The 16741-nt window shown below is 37.9% G+C and overlaps 1 protein-coding gene and 1 long non-coding RNA gene across 6 annotated transcripts in view; one reads left to right on the plus strand and one right to left on the minus strand.

Annotated features, from left to right (window-relative positions):
• Positions 1-16741, plus strand: part of LOC308549616 — a 68179-nt gene that overhangs the window by 49264 nt on the left and 2174 nt on the right. The window contains exons 2-3 of the long non-coding RNA XR_013997770.1: positions 13125-13197; positions 14288-14393. This is a non-coding gene — a long non-coding RNA (uncharacterized lncRNA). The remainder of the gene's footprint in view (positions 1-13124; positions 13198-14287; positions 14394-16741) is intronic.
• MTMR3 (myotubularin related protein 3) overlaps positions 1-16741 on the minus strand; it is a 107922-nt gene that overhangs the window by 26760 nt on the left and 64421 nt on the right. For all 5 annotated transcript variants that reach the window (XM_081122501.1, XM_081122500.1, XM_081122499.1 and 2 more), the window contains exons 6-8: positions 8855-8937; positions 6531-6697; positions 219-315 (exon numbers count right to left, since the gene is read on the minus strand). In XM_081122501.1, coding sequence (XP_080978627.1) covers positions 219-315; positions 6531-6697; positions 8855-8937 — 347 coding nt within the window. The remainder of the gene's footprint in view (positions 1-218; positions 316-6530; positions 6698-8854; positions 8938-16741) is intronic.

The following is a 16741-nucleotide window of genomic DNA, read 5'->3' on the forward strand; positions in this document are numbered from 1 at the left end:
GGGGGTAGAAAGGAAGGTTCTAGAATCCTATTAATCACTTTCTACTTCAGTGATAGGAATGGGAACAGAAGGCTGAAGAAGTACTCTGAAGATCATGCATTTAGATTTAATAAATAAAACTCCATTTGAAAGAAAAAAGTCTAAGTTCACATGAGAAATGGGGTTTCTGCAAAGACAATGGCTGTGAAACATAGTCCACAGGGATCTATACAACTCACTTGTACTTCTCATTGATGTTGGAAATCCTCCAGGCATTGATCATATCAAAACCCATCCGCTCCACTTCGTTTTTAAACCTTGATGTTACGTGTTCCCCTAGGAGCCAAAGACAGCGGAAGAGAAGAAATGAATACCATTTTGCAAAACAGGTAGAATAAAAGCATAGCCACCCATCTCAGTTAATTTTTTAAAGGGGGGGACTATATAAATAAAATAACGTATTTGGTTTTAGTTTTTTTAAAAATCCGTCAGGTTAAGACTGAATTAAGGAATAAAGAAATTAATTTTGATCAAGAAGTATGTTATCTCACTGAGCTCATTTTACAGAGGACAAAACTGAAACTGAGAGAGGTTATTACGGCAGGTCTGTCTGGTCCCAAAACCCATGTTCTTATCACTATTCTGGCTGCTTACCTACTTCCACACTCAGAGCGATGGTATACATACGAAATAACATCAACAGTTCACTAAGAATAGTAACACAGATCTACAACTCCTCATCAGAAACCCTTTGGGACAGATTTCAGAACATGAGAATTTTCTGGATTTTAAAGTGATACATATTATTATAATATTAAGTTAACACTCTCAACAGGGTCTACTTAATCAAACATTAGTATTTCTACAATGAAATGCATAGATAATTCACACTAAATGTGATAAATAAAACAAGTAAGTATCATGTCAGCATAGATCAGTTCAAGCCACCAAATAAAAATCATTCCATTTTCAAAGCCTTATAGATTACAGAACTGTAAATAAGAGAAAATAGAACTATAACTGCCAGTACCCAGGAATCTCGGAAATACCACACTACCAAGTAAAGTGCTGAGCACTTGTAAGAATATCCACCCAAATGTGTGTAACCCATCTACATTTGCCCTAATGAATTTGGCTCTCTCTTCCTTATGATAGTGAGAAACAAAGGCATAAATGAACCTAACATAAAAGTCATTAAATCTGAAATAACTTTCTTCCTTTAAAACTTAGAGTCCTAAGGCAGTAATTTTATTTAAAAAATCATTAAGCAGTACTTCTAATATACAGTGGTATATGTAGGAGAAGCTACAATAATAAAAGCACAAAAGAGATTGCTTTGATGATCAAAGTATAAAGCTTTGCTCTCCCTGGGATAGGAGCTTCAAAATAGAAAGCAGCAATTACTTGAATGAAGGACAATTCTATAGAACTACTTCCCATGTAAACTGCTTTTCTTAAGCTTAAGCTAAACTAGGTATTATATGTTTCCTGAAGGAAAGCTATAAAAAGAGGAGTTCAAAGATGAAGAAATAATCAGCTAAATCTATTATTTTGAAAAAGTTTTAGAAGCAATGTAGGCTTCCAAATAAGAAAAAAGCTATCTGAATTGGGGTGCCTCTGTCTACAAAATGCAAGGAACAGTGACCATCAGAAATATGAGATAGGGAGTTTTTAAACTTATAATCCTAATCTAAAAGCTATAAAACTATGGCAATTTCCAAGTTCATTAATTAATGAGAAAATTTTCCCCATCCTGTGCCACAGCTCCAAGTCTTTGCAAAAGGTGAAAGTACTTAATTAATGGTTCTTTACATTAGTGTGTCTTAAACACACAGATAACCTAAATGGACCCTATAATTTTAAAACAATCATTGGCAAAATAATCATCACCACCATCACCAACCACCACCACCCATAGCAGGTCACTACAAAAAACCATTGCCCAAAGGGCTTAGAACCACCATCTAGAGCATGAAATTCTGAGCTACATAAGGAAATATATACTGCATAGAAAGCAAAAAAATGTTATTTCAAGTTCCTTGAGAGCAAGGAGTGAGTTTTAACTATGTTTGTAATCTCTGAAGCAGTGATTTCATAAACTTTTAAAACTGACCATCACAAACCACAATAAGATTTATGTTTACATCACAGTTCAATACAACATATGTTTAAAAAGGGTTTTACAAACAATACCCACTCTTACTGTATGTGTGATGCCATGTTGATATTTCCTATCCTAAATGTTACATTTCATATTTCATTTCTTAAAACTCTGATTCCATGACCCACTAGTAGATCACAACCTAGTTTGAAAACCACTGCTTTCTGGAAATCACATCTAGCCTCAGACCTTACAATACATAAATTCAATAGGCTCTTTGCCAAATTGTGTTAGAAGTTTACGTATGTTTATTCAGCCAGGAAAGTGAAATCAAAGCACATACTGCTTTCTTTCGCTTAAGAATTTCCTCCTCAGAATTCTCATGTCTTCACTGATTCAACATTAGATATGCTGTAATATCCCAATTTATTTTAAATAATAAGGCCATAGTGTTTTGTTTGGCTTTATATTTCTCCTTCAACCCTTTCTGTCTGCCTCTCCCAACCCCCATCCTCAAATGAGGATTTGTCCCTTTTTAATATTTAGTATTTTTGATACTACAAACAGTCCAGAAATTCTTGTTTTCGTGGGAATGAAAGTTTTTAAAGCAAGAAGTCCCTCTATTATAACCACAGTGTCAATCAACAAGTGCCTCTATTATAACCACAGTGTCAATCAGTAGTCTAAAAAAATTTCCCCCCAAAAAAAGTCTAGCTCCCTGGCTGATTCTGAATATTCAAGCCCAGTTACACACAGATTAAAGGCCTGGAATAGAAGGACCAGGCCCTTACCCACATCAGGAAGAACAGTACCAAAGTGAGAAAGTAAGAACTAGCCCTCCCAGGTTTTCAAATATGGAGAGAGGAATCATTTTCTTCTATGAATAAAAGTTCCAGTACAGCTGTCTAGGTGTACAGTTAGTGAATGGCATTCAAATTCAGAAGACAGATTCTACTGGCAAGGGCTTTTACTTTAAATTAAACACGCAGCTGCACAACAGTCTAAGTAAGACCCAGAGTCATATGCTGTTCATGGTTAAACAAGATGTGCTTAATTGGCATTTCATAGAAGAGTGGTCAGAGAAGTGCGCCTGATGCTACTATACTGAATTGCCCAGTCATCTGTCAGGACTCCAAATTAATGCTTAAGTACAGAACGGATCACCAAGAAGGCCATTACAACGAGGAGAAGGAAGCTGAGCATAAGGGAGACAAGCTTTTAGCCCATTCCTTTTTTAGAGTTTTGAAATGGAGCTAAAAGTAGAGTCAAGAGTTTTGCAACAGCTTCTGCAAGTTTCACAGATGAACTCCAATAGCAATGTTAAAACTTCTTCCAAAAGAGATTAAGACCTAGAAGACATAGAGCTGTGGCCACAGTATGGCTGGCTTAACTATGACAGGTTCAACAGTCAGAAACTTAGATTTATATGAATACAAGGTAATGATGTAATTTTCCAAATTCCCTCCTCTCTGACACATTTTACTCTTAAGAGAATAGGCAGAGAAGAATCCATAAAAGGCTTTATTAACTGCTAAAAGACTAAATAACTTCTACCCCTCAGCATCTATGCTTGTGATCGCATGTGTTGGGGCAGATTATACAAACTCATCCCTCTGAAATATTTCAAGTGTTGTCTTGTCCTAAAAATGACTTATAAAAAATGTGGTTGTTTGGTATGCTCATTTTGGTAAGAATGTAGCCACCAACACTCAACAATATTGGGAGCGGACAGAAGAACCAAGTTGACTGGCTTTAAAAATGCTACCAAGGTATTTTTTATTTTTTTTTAATCCTCACCGGAGGATTTTTTTTTCTCTATTGATTTTTAGAGGGGGCGGGGGAGAAACATCAACATGAGAGACGCATCAATTGGTTGCCTCCCTCACAAGCCCTAACCAGGGCCGAGGATTGAACCTGCAACCCAGGTACGTGCCCTTAACCAGGAATCGAACCCTAGGCCCTTCGGCCTACAGGCCAACGCTCTAATGACTGAGCAAACCAGCCATGGTGCAACCACGGTATTTTTTAACAGCAAGTTTTTCCTCTGTACTCCACAGTGAAAATATATAAAAGGAAAAAGCCATATATACACACTCACTCAAACCAAGTCACTGAAGTATAATAAGATTCCATGTGAGTGGTAGCAGGTTAACTTCCATGTGGACTGTACATACTGGGAAGAAACAAAACACAACCTTTACTTATAGAGTAAGTTCCAACCAATTAGTTACAACAGCATGGCATCACCTTGTATATTCATAATTTCCAAAATGTTTTCACAAGCATGGCACATAGGAGGTACGCAAACATTTGCTGAATTGAACCCTCCAGCATAACAGAGTTGATCTTCAGGATACTCAGATCAGCTTGGGCAAAAAGGACAAGAATGTCCCAGTTTGAAGAACAGAGGAAACTAAATTACAGAGAGGCTAAAGGGCTTACCCAGTATTATTTTTTTGAATTAAATGGTAGAGTATGGATTTGATATCAGTTTTTCTAGTTCCTAAGTCAGTACTTTACCCACCAAATGCCTCTATCCATCACAAACCCATGAAAAGGCAGACGACACTATGGACATCTGTAAGGCCTGGTGATCAAAGAACACCAACTAACATCAGAAGGGAAGGACCTGAACCAAAGTCATCCCAGCTCAGGACAAAGCCATCCCAGCTCAGGACAAAGCCATCCATAATTAAAAGACTACAGTGAAGTTCTGACCTGGCATATCTTAGGAATATCCTAAGAGTTGGCTCAAATCCAACAGAAACAACTAAAATTATCAAGGGATTAAGGAATCATCTAAAAAGATGAGGAATTTTCAGTTTCAGGTTAGGAAAAAGCAAGCTTTGTCAACTATATGCTGCCAATCCAAAACTAGGGGAATGCCTTTGGAGTTAGGAGTCTCAAATCAAACGTACACACGTAAGATTTGTGCATTTCATTATGTATAAACTTTACCTTTAACATTTGAAAAGAACCAGAAACAAAGAAATAAAAAAATAAAAAATACAATGGCATCTCAATAAAGGAGGAAAAAGAAAAAGAGATGCAATGGATAAGGGAGTGAATGAAGTGAGAGGCAGTTTAAAAGCACATTCTCATAACCTTCCAAGGTTGATGTGGTCTTGTGGATGACTTTGGGTTCCACTGGCGTGACCAGGATTGTGGAAGCTTGAATTCCTGAGGCTTTCCTTTAGGCTCAACAAGGGCAGGGGCCTGTTTTTCATCTCTGTATCCATAGCACCCCACACAGTCAACTCTTAACTGAGAATTGGGTTTAAGTTCTAGTTCTGTCACTACCTACCAGTGGGACTTAGCAACAGGTATTACCTCTGAGTCTCCTTATCTTTGGGTCCCAAAACAGAGATACCAGCCTATCCTGCCTGTTTGATGAGATCATAAGGGCCAAACGAAAATATATATCAAAACATCTTTAAAAATAAAATGATGCTTATGTTTGTTAATATTTAAACAAGAATATAAACCAAAAACTTCAACCAGTGAATAAACCAGAAACAAAATGATGCACATAGCTAGATTAGCCTCAAATGTTTTAAATGATCCAGGGCAGAACTGTTAAGATTGAAGATTCAGGATTAAAAATTGAAGTTTAAAGAAAAAAGTCCCAAGAGTAAACTTTATTGGAATAAAGCTCACAACTCTTCATCGCTTAGGAATTCAAGACTTTGCTCCTAAACTGGACACACTAAAGATTTCATGTTAGACAAGCAAAGTTCTATTTATAGCAACATAAAGTTCACAGACAACTACATGCAGAGAAATAACACAAACTTAGTCAAAGCCATTTCTGAGAGATACAGTAAATGTGACAAGATTTAATGAGGAGTCAGGAGTCTGGGTTCCAGTACAGGCTCAGCTTCTCTGTTTGTCCTGAAGGAAGTCACCTGGCCTCTCTGGACCTCTGTTTCATCATCCTGGGATGAAAGGGCCAACAACAGGTAAACTATGGCTTGAAAATTCAAAGACAGTGAAAGGCCTTTTTGTACTCCACTATTATGTGGCTAATCTCAAACTTCTACACCTTTGTTCATGCTACTTGCTCTATCATTCTTTTCCCCATTCTCTAATTAATGAAGTCTCACTCGACCTTCAAAGCCTACTCAAAAGCCACTACTAATGTGAAGTCTTCCTAGACCTGCATACAATACTCATGACTCCTTTCTAACTAGGCTTCCAAATCACCCATCGAATCTACTACAGGTGGTTTTTAAACCCAGTAGATTGTAATGCCAAATATTGTGTTCTTTCCTTCCCTGAAAGGCAGGAAACGTGTTCTACTGAGCTTCAAAGAAAGATGGGCACATACTAAGTACTACACAAAACATACATTGACTGAATACATGAATGCTTAGGAGTTACATTTCACATTAAGGGTACCTCAAGTAGCAGTTCGATAAAGCCACTATTTGCATATTTTAGAAAGGCCTACCTGGTCTGCACAGGTCTCCATGTTGCTCTTTTTCACTGGCATAAACCTCCATGCACCAAGCATGGTATGCAAATGAGAAGAGGTCTTCTATTTTAGCAGGTGGTCGGATTGCATTGTTCAGTCTCTTAAGCCACTCTTGACACTGCTCAAAAGTTGAAAACTGACACCTTTGTAAAGCCAAACAAATATGGATATAATCAGAAGACAGATAACAAAACCTAAGAAAAGCCACATTTCAAGAGCGCCTACTCATGGTGAAGTGATAATTATAGTCAAAAAAGCATCAGAGGTGGTCATTCACATGTTTATCATTTATAATAAAAACAGGCCAACAAATTTTAGCCAGAAAAAAAGAAGCTGGACATGTGGAAAACTTATTTTGTTAGACTAATGAAATCTCTTCTGAGACTGATTAATGTCAATTATTAAAGTAAAATGGCAGTCATTCTCTGCCATGAATGGAATTTCATTCTACTTCTTCCATTAAAGCTTTATAGTTATTTCTTTCCCCCTCAAGAAATATGTTTAGAGAAGTCCTTTTGTTTTGTTATGATGTTAGGCTGAGCTCAAATCACAGCAATACTTTTTGCCACTTAAGGAATAATTTCAAAATTTGTCTATTTAGCAGTTAGAATAAATAGCAACTTTAGATCCAAAATAAGATATATTACATTATAGTATTCAGCTATTACCACGTAGGGAACAAAATAATTCTACTATCAATTGCAATTTTCAGAATATATAACTAAGAGGTTAAAATAATTAGTATAAAAATACTTTACCTTTTCAAATGCAGGCAGTGTTTAAAATTTAGTAATTAATAAGCAAGCTTTTTAAACTCTGAGTCATAGCCAGTATCTATCAAAAGCGAGCCAAATCTCAATGGCTAAAAGGCAACTTGAAATATTTACCTTAGAACAACCAAGGAGGTCACTTAAACCTCCCCCTTGTTCCCATCAATGTGGCTCATTAACATGCTGACACACAATGTTTACTGGCACTCCAGAATAGGTGAAAGAAATAAAGTAAAAACTTGGGGAGTTTAACACTTGCAGAGCCACTACATTTAAAAAGGTATCTCAGGCATCATTTTGCAACCATCATAGTCAAGATTAGATCAGATAAAAACATTAATGGATGCTAAATCTATGGAGAAATTTGGTGAGAACCAGAAATCTGCATTATCTTAAAGTGCCTCCCATAGACTATGTATTAGTTAAAAGGGAGAAAATTTAGCCCTGCCAGATGTGGTTCAGCAGTTGAGCATCAACCTAGAATCCAGGAGATCGCAGTTCGATTCCCGGTCAGGGCACATACCCAGGCTGTGGGCTAGATCCCCAGTCGGGGGCATGCAGAAGGCAGCCTATCAATGACAACTCTCTTATCCTTGATGTTTCTCTCTCTCCCTCTCCCTTCCTCTCTCTGAAATCAATAAAGATATATTAAAAATAAAAAATTTTTTTAAAAAGGGAGAAAATTTAGAAATTATGGTGATACTTTAACAGAGTGATCAAAATCAGCATCACCAATAAGGAACAGATGAATACTGTTTGCCGCCTCCAGACATAATACAATATCCTGAAAAGGATACAACCTCCTGCATATAGTATAACAGCTGAGAATGTACAACCTCAATTTAATCATGAGAAAACACTGGACACACACAGTAAGAAACAGTCTATTAAAATAAAAGATAGTATTCAAAATGTCATAAAGACAAAGGTGGTCTATAGATTCACGCCAACTAAATCTAGTATCTGATCTTGACTAGATCCTGTTCTGATCTACATAGGGGTGAAGGGGAATGCTGTAAAGGGCATTATTACATCAACTGACAAATATGGAGCATGGATAGTAGATTGGATAAAACTATTATAAGTGTAAAATAGTGACACTGATAATGATACTGTGATTATGTGAAAAAATATCCTATTCTTAGGAAAGCACACTGAATTACTTCAAGGTGAAGAGCCATGATTATATTAACTTACTTTCAAATTGTTCAGTCAAAGAATCTCAATCCCCCTCCCCCCCCCCCGCCACAATCCCTGCAAATGATAGAGCACATGGGGCAAAATGGTAACAATATGGATGGTTCTTTGTATTATTTTTATATTTGCATTTTTTGTAAGTTTGAAAATATTTCCAAATAAAAAATTTAAAAATACCTTTCAAATAGCAAAGTAACCTAAAATATTTCAGACACTACTCAGAAAAATATTCCTAACAAGGCCAATCCTCAAAAGCTGTTTTCCTATTAACCATGGATTGATTCTCTAAAAAGTATTTTCCACACTAAACAGCAGCATAAACATACCACATACCTGATAACTTTGCAGTCTTTGCAAGTCAAATGAAGCTGAAATATATCTCGGCATTCAACAGTTTCTATAAGCTGTAATGGAACCTGCAATTGAAAGAGATAAAGTCCCCTTAGTAAAAAAAAGCATTGACCCTGCAGTTCTTCAATGTGTCCAACCGGAGTGATTAGAAAGCTCCACAAGGGAAAGGAGCAAACAGAACTGCAAACATATCTGGATCAATAGTACTCAAGTGACTTACTACTGAGTGAATTAGGGTTTCCCTTTACCTCTAAATCAAAGACCCCAAGTCATGAAGAAGACATGCCACCTCTGGAAGAACAGGGAAATATGTCCTATCTCAGGAATCAAACTCACAAGCTCAACACTCAAAGTACAACTTGAGATGCTATAGCTAGTTGTGATTTGTAATGACACAGAAGCTGAAGGGAACCAGAATGGTAATCCTGTCTTGTTTACAGAAAAGAACTGCAGATCAAAGTGCTAGTGGGACTATACTTGTCATTTGCCTCAAATGACAAAGTGAGCTTGTGGCTTTGTGCCAACAAAGGAGCATCCTGAAAAAAACTGGAAGTCTAACCTACCTGCAGGTTGCGCAGAAAAGACAACAGAACAGTAGCTGCTGTCCAGGCTTTCTGCTCAGTAAAACAGACCTCCAGGTATCAACGAAGAAGGAGCAGACCCCACAGTGGGCAAAGGTCCTAAAACTAGCTAGGTCTAACTTGTTATAAAAGAGCAGTTGAGGAGCCCTGTTTGCCAAGTGGGACGTGAGATATAAGCGAGCTAGAATGATTTTCTTCCTGCCAGTCAGGTCAGCAGACTCCATTGAATGAACACAGGAGTAAATACAACAGTAAAGAGGATCAAAGAAGGGAAACCAGATAGGAAGGGAAAGTGTATGAACAGGGTGACAAATCCTCAAGTTGACATGAGATTCCTATCCCTCTTCCTCCACTCATCCTGACTCAACCCCTGGCTTCAAAAAGCAATTTCGAAACTTCTAAAGAAAGCCTGGTAAAGAAACAGTGGACACTCTTGCTCCTTGGAAAAGGTTAGACCACTGCTTCTTACACTGACTGTATCATGCTAGCCAAAATATGGCTATGGGCGTTACAAGTAGCATTCAAACAATTCGTGTTTAGTATAGAACAGGGAGGCAATCTTCTCCAACAGACAGAAACAAGGGGATGCTGCCTGCATAGGGTGGTCCTCATGTTAGCTAAGCCTCTTCAGAAACCCTGTCCCACCATGCAGCTGCCAAAGTCAGCAGAAAACTCTCAAAACAAGGGGATCAAAAGGAAGCCCAGTGCTGCACATTTAGGACAAAAACAAACTAGGGCAGGACTTTTAAAAAGAGAAGAAAGCAAAATGATAATATCCAGATATTGGCTGGGAGTTTCTACCTCAAGACCAGGGCCTTCTTGCTTAGTTCTAAGTCTATGAGCTACAAATTTCGCTTATACTTGTAATAAGACTGGGAGTAAGAAAAAGACTATGAAATCTTGCCTGTGTTCTGAGAAAGAAAAAAAGGAGCACTGGCCCTCTGTGTTTTAAGTCCTTAACCCCAAGGTGCGTGAGAAACTGCAGCTGATGCAGCTAAAAATTCTTTCAAGATCTGTACATCTAAGGAGGAAAACAACAACAATGTCTCAGTAAGGATAAACTGCAAAGAGGGACTAAGAAGAGTACATGATTCATTCTCAAACAGTCTTCTGTAGCTCTGTAACACACTCTCACATTGTTTTCCTTTGTTTTGTTTTATGTAACTCCTCCCTTCTCCCTTCGCTAACCCCCTCAGCCCTGAAAGAAAAAAAAGAACGGCTGCAAGACTGACAAGAGACCTGAGTTCTAATCTTAATTCTCTAAAATTTTACCAACTAAAATTGTTCCTGCTTCCAGACTTCCTTGGATAAGCTTCCCATTCCTATATGCCACTAGTCTCTGCTTTCTGAACCTCAGATAGTCACAACTTAGGAACTCCCAGGTACAGGGAATGGGAGGAGCCTGGGATGAAGTGAGAGTGAGCTTTACAAATCCAAGTAGAGAGGCTGCTATCTCAGCAGACACCTGCACCCCAGGGTCCCCTTCGATTGCTTGAAAACAAATTAATGCTATTAGCAGCTGCTGGAGAGAGTAGACACCAACCTGTCTACTTAGCTATAAAGAACAGGTAAGTTTTACATCCCTCCTACTGGACCAGACCCCAAGAGCCTATACCCAGACTTCCAGAATAAAAATGAAACAACTCAGAGCATGTAAAAACTGCTACCTAAAATGCATTTGATATACAAATTTTCATGTATTTTAACATCACAAATTTAAGGAAAAGAATAAAAATGATGGTTGTTAATATGCAGAGTATACCATGTGTACTCGAGTCACAGATATAGAAAACAGATTTTAATACTCATGCAGACTGTTACATGCACTGAAGTTTAATATGCAGCAAGAACAGGAACATATAGAAGAAAAATACCCGATTTTATATCAAATGAACATCTTCCTTTTTTCTTCTACTTCCTACCTCAATGTTCCCATCTTCACCGTCCCTTACTGGGTGCTTCCTCTTCTGAAAAACTAGAACTGGCCTTTTCCTCTTCATTTCTCCAACCGAAACATACTAAGTTTCTCTGCATTTTTTAAGACCCACCCCATTGCTTTAGGTTTCTCAACTTTCCTGGCATATGAAGAGGATCTCTTACCATTAACTGAACATTCCCAATATCCAATCTCATAGGCAAACAATTACAGATTCAAGAGCCAGACCATTTTACCAAGAAGGTTAGCCACTACACTATAAACTAGTGACAAACTCAGCACCATAATCCATGTCCATCCTCCAGCCCAGGCTCCTCCCATTATGTATATGATGAGCTTCTCTTCCTCTAAGATTGCCCTTCCCATCTGTATGAGCCTAACTTTAGCTTTTCTTTCACGATTAAGGCCTCTCCCTCAGAGCTCTTCAAGAGGAAAACAGAGCGAGCCGGTGTGGCTCAGTGGTTGAGTGTCAACCCATGAACCAAGAGGTCACCAGTTCAATTCCCGGTTGGGTACATGCCCTAGCAGGCTCAATCCCCAGTAGGGGGTGTACAAGAGACAGTCAGTCTCTCTCATCTATGTTTCTATCTCTCTATCCCACTCCCTTCCTCTCTAACATCAATTATTTTTTATTAGTATTATTTTTTTTAAAAAAGAGGGAAACAGCATCTAAACCAAGATTCCTTAGAGGCAATTCTATCCACGGAAGAGTGGTAAGAAATCTAAAGTCACATTCAAATCCTTTCTAGCCCAATGATTCAAATGTTTTAGAGCAACTGATTTTCTTTGTTATTTTCTCCTCTACCTTCTAACTAGGTAATTCTATCTCCCCTTACAGTGCTCTTCCTCTTATAAATTCCACCAAACTCATGCTCAAAACAATGCATCAAACACAGAGTGCTGTTAATCGATTTCTCAAAAGGCAAGGAGTTACATCATGAACACCAAAACTCCTAAGAGCATCAATCCAAAAAAGCAGGAGAGCAGCAGTTAAAGATTTAGTAGACATGCACAGGTATTAAAGATCCATAGTACTATCTCATTTTGGGGTGTGCGTGTGCGCACACATGTGCACATGTGTATTGTTTTTGAGCACCAGAATTTAAAAAGTGGGATAATTTCTACCTTTTAAAAACAAATGCCCTTTTATAGCCTGAATGGGAAGTACTAATCTTATATACATATTTGAAGTAAAAATGATAGTAACTAAGTGAAAATAAAGCTATTATTCTAAACCTAAAATTTGTAATAAACTGTGGAATATCTTATTTAAAAACCAGTCCTAAAAAGAAGACTGTCACAGGTTAAAGACACAAACTTTTTATTGTTCTCCTTTGATATTTATAAGCTATTCTTCCAGCACTGGTTTCAGATGCCTCCGCTGGTATACGAATGCTAAGGCCAAAGTGCATTAAGTATTAATAAAATAGCCTCTTACTGATGTTTGGAGAATAAAGATTTCTGATGTACTAGTCAGACAATAAAAAATGTGAAAAAATGCGAAGACAGGTATTCTCAGCTGCTACACTTCCACATTTTTCTTCAGAAGCATTACCAGGACACCCTAGCAACAGAAGTTTTAACGTCCTTTTAAAAGCTAATGTTGACTTTACAAATAATTTCTAGTTGAAATTCAGTTTACATTTTTTGAAGGTCACAATTCCATCAGCTTATGTATAAGCTGTGGGGCTTATCCTGGGGCTTATCCTCACCCCACAAATTGCTCTCATTACAGGGTACCACTAGAACTTTGTCTAGTAAGAGGGAAGGGACTCATGCAGAGTGGACACATTTTGCTGACTTGCAAGGTGAGCATCTGACAGTCAAAACCAATTTGTTCCAAGCATATGTGCAAAAATCGCCTGGGTTTTTCATGCTACTTACTGGGATTTCAGAAGCAGTAGATTGAGAGGCAGTCTATTGAATTACACAACAAAAATTGTTTTAAACTTTCATGAATTCCACTTGAACACTTACTTGTTTATAAATTAGCTGAGCATCAAAGAAATATACCTGTATATATGTAAAAATATAGTTTGGGCAAAGCACAGAATGGGAGTAATTCATACCTTAAATGCTACCACTGAACTCTACTACAGAGGTTCTTTACCCTAGAAATTGGAAACTTGATATCCAGTGAATGTGTGTGAATTAAAGTAATGACGTGGTATCTAAGCCTACAGCCTTTCACTCAATATGCTGTGAAATTAAAAGAATGTATGTGATCAATAGTGTTGTGGTGTATATAAATATCGAATTATAATGCTGTACACCTGTAATATATGTAATCTTTTGTATACCAATTTTACCACAATGAAAAAAGTTTTTAAGAGAATATATAATATCAGGTTGCTATTTAAAACTTGATGGTAAGTTATTTTCTAAAGTACTAAATATATTGATTTAAAAGCATACAAAATGATGCAAACTGGGGCATGCCACAATATATACTGATAGTGGCACATTTGGGCTTTGATAGTTGAAATGTGTTTGATTTAGATTTAATAAACTTCAAAGAGAGCTTCTTGATCTCACATATTTTACTGAAATACTTATCTGCTGAGGAAGGAAAAGAAGGAGGGAGAGGCAACACCACCAACTCTCTGGTCTCCATCCAGCATCTAGCAGGAGGAGCCATTGTTTCTTAGAGTTAACCACAGGTTTTAGGAACCTTGGCACTGTGATACAATTGATTTATTTGTATGGAGAAGTCCTAGTCTCTTTCAATCTGAAATGTTTAAAGTCACTGCAATGCCAAAATATTTTTGCAAAATCATCTTTCTATACATAGCCATTATATTGGTTTTTTTAAGTGACATGCAGGCTCTATGCCTTAGGGGTTATAATGCTATTTTTTTTTAAATTCTCACCAAGGATATTTTTTCCATTGCTTTTCAGAGAGTGGAAGGGAGAGAGGGAGAAACATCAATGTGGGAGTGACACATCGATTGGTTGCCTCTGGAACACACCCCGACCTGGGCCAGAAATTGAGCCTACAACTGAGGTAGGTGCCCTTAGCCAGAATCGAACCAGGGATGGACCCTTCAGTCCTCAGGCCAATGCTCTAACCACTGAGCAAAACTGGCTAGAGCTACAATGCTACCTAAGAAAACACTTTTAGGTGAGAAAATGGGTCAAAAGTATGTACAGTGGTAAATTTCTTAAGCATATCTCTCAATCACAAAGGGGGACCAACAATTCCAATAAACAAACAACTCATACAGCTGTTAGAGACACTGACACAGGCCTGTCATACAGGTGTGTTATTTTAAAATGAGCTTGTCCAGCCAGCATGGCTCAGTGGTTGAGCATCAAACTATGATCCAGGAGACTGTGGTTCAATTCCCAGTCAGGGCACATGCCCGGGTTGCAGGCTCGATCCCCAGTAGAGGTTGTGCAGGAGGAAGCCGATCAGTGTCTCTCTTCATTGATGTTTCTCTCTCTCTCTCCCTTCCTTCCTCTCTCTGAAATCAATAAAGATATATTAAAAAATAAATAAAGTAAAATAAAAAATAAAATGAGCTTTAAACCTAAAAAGGGTTTTTAAATGGTCGAATATCCATTTCAAGCCCACATTAACTTCAATTCACATAATACAGGGGTGGGAAAAGTAGGTTTACAGTTGTGAACATACAAAACAGCATTCATTCTTTTATTACTTATTTATTACTGTGTTATTTATTTGTATTATTTGTAAACCTACTTTTGCCCACTCCTGTATTTACTGAATGGCATGGTGCCAGGAGATATGCTGGATTGTGAAGACACAAAGATGAATAACCAAAAAATTTCACTGTATCTGATAAACATTGTACAGGTGTGCTCAAAACACAGAAGCAGCCAGAGGGGTGTAACAAACTGCCAGGGAGGAACTGGGACCAAGGAAGACTTCTCGGAAGCAGCTATCACCTGATTTGGGTTTTGACAGATGAAGAGAAGTTCCCTGGGCAGGACAGAAGAGCAAGAACTTAGCGTGTGAGATTATAGCTGAACAGTCCAAGGGGGGTAGTTCTAGTAACACCGAGGAGAGAAGAGAGAAAAGGGGGAAACAGAAAAGCTGGCAGGGATGAAGGACCATTTACCCTGACATTATACTAAGTAATTCCATCTTAAAAGTAGTAAAGAAACACTGAAAGGCTTTAGGCTGGTGAATGACATGATCAAACCCATGCTCTCTCTCCAACAGACCCTATCCAGAATAGATCTAAAAGTAGTCCCTAAAATACTTGGCCATAAGCCAATAAGCTGAGAAATAGGGGACTGTATGGAAAAATGCAATGATATGAAACTATATCCTCCTCACATGCAATTTAAGTAGAATTTCATTGATTCCAGCCATTTAACACAATTTAAACACAAAATTAAATTGGGCTGCTCTACTTATTACAGTAGTCTCCCCTTATCTGTGGGGGATATGTTCTAAGACACCCTCCCAGTGGATACCTGAAACCACAGATGGAACCAAACGCTATATATACTGTTTTTTCCTGTATACACAGTATTCCTCCCATTATTGGCAGTTTTGCTTTCTGTGATATCAGTTACCCACAGGTCAACCATGGTCCAAAAATATTAAATTAAAAATTCCAGAAATAAACAATTCATAAGTTTTAAATCGCATGCCGTTCTGAGTATTGTCATGAAATCTTGTGCTGTCTTACTCTATCCCACTCAGGACGTGAGTTATCCCTTTCTCCAGCATATCCTGGTGTGTACACTACCTGCCCATTAGTCAGTCAGCTAGCAGCCATCTTGGTTATCAGATCAACTGTTGCAGTATCGCAGTGCTTGTGTTCCAGTAATCCTTATTTCACTTAATAACGGCCCCAAAGCCATTCACATAACTTATTACCATATAGTTATAATTGTTCTATTTATTATTATTGCTAATCTCTTACTGTGCCTAGTTTATAAATTAAACTTTATCACAGGTACATAGGTAAAGGAAATAACATAGTATATATGTATAAGGTTCAGTGCTAGCCACAATTTTTTTTTAAAGATCAGTTTCTTTGGTTTTTTTTTTAAACATATCTTTATTGATTTCAGAGAGAGGGAGAGAGAGGAAGAGAGAGGGAAACATCAATGATGAGAGAGTTGTCACTGATAGGCTACCCCCTGCGTGCCCCAACTGCAGATCGAGCCCACAACCTGGTCATGTGCCCTGATCGGAAATCAAACCACGATCTCCTGGATCCTAGGTAGATGCTCAACCACTGAATCATGCCTGGCCAGGTAGCCACAATTTCAGGCATCCAATGGGTGCCTTCGCATACATTCACCACAGATAAGTGGGGACTACTATACATACTTTACAGCTTCTCTTTGGCATATCACAATTGCCAGCATCAC

The sequence above is a fragment of the Miniopterus schreibersii genome (assembly GCF_964146895.1).
Source record: "Miniopterus schreibersii genome assembly, chromosome: 20".
Lineage (NCBI taxonomy): Eukaryota > Metazoa > Chordata > Mammalia > Chiroptera > Miniopteridae > Miniopterus > Miniopterus schreibersii.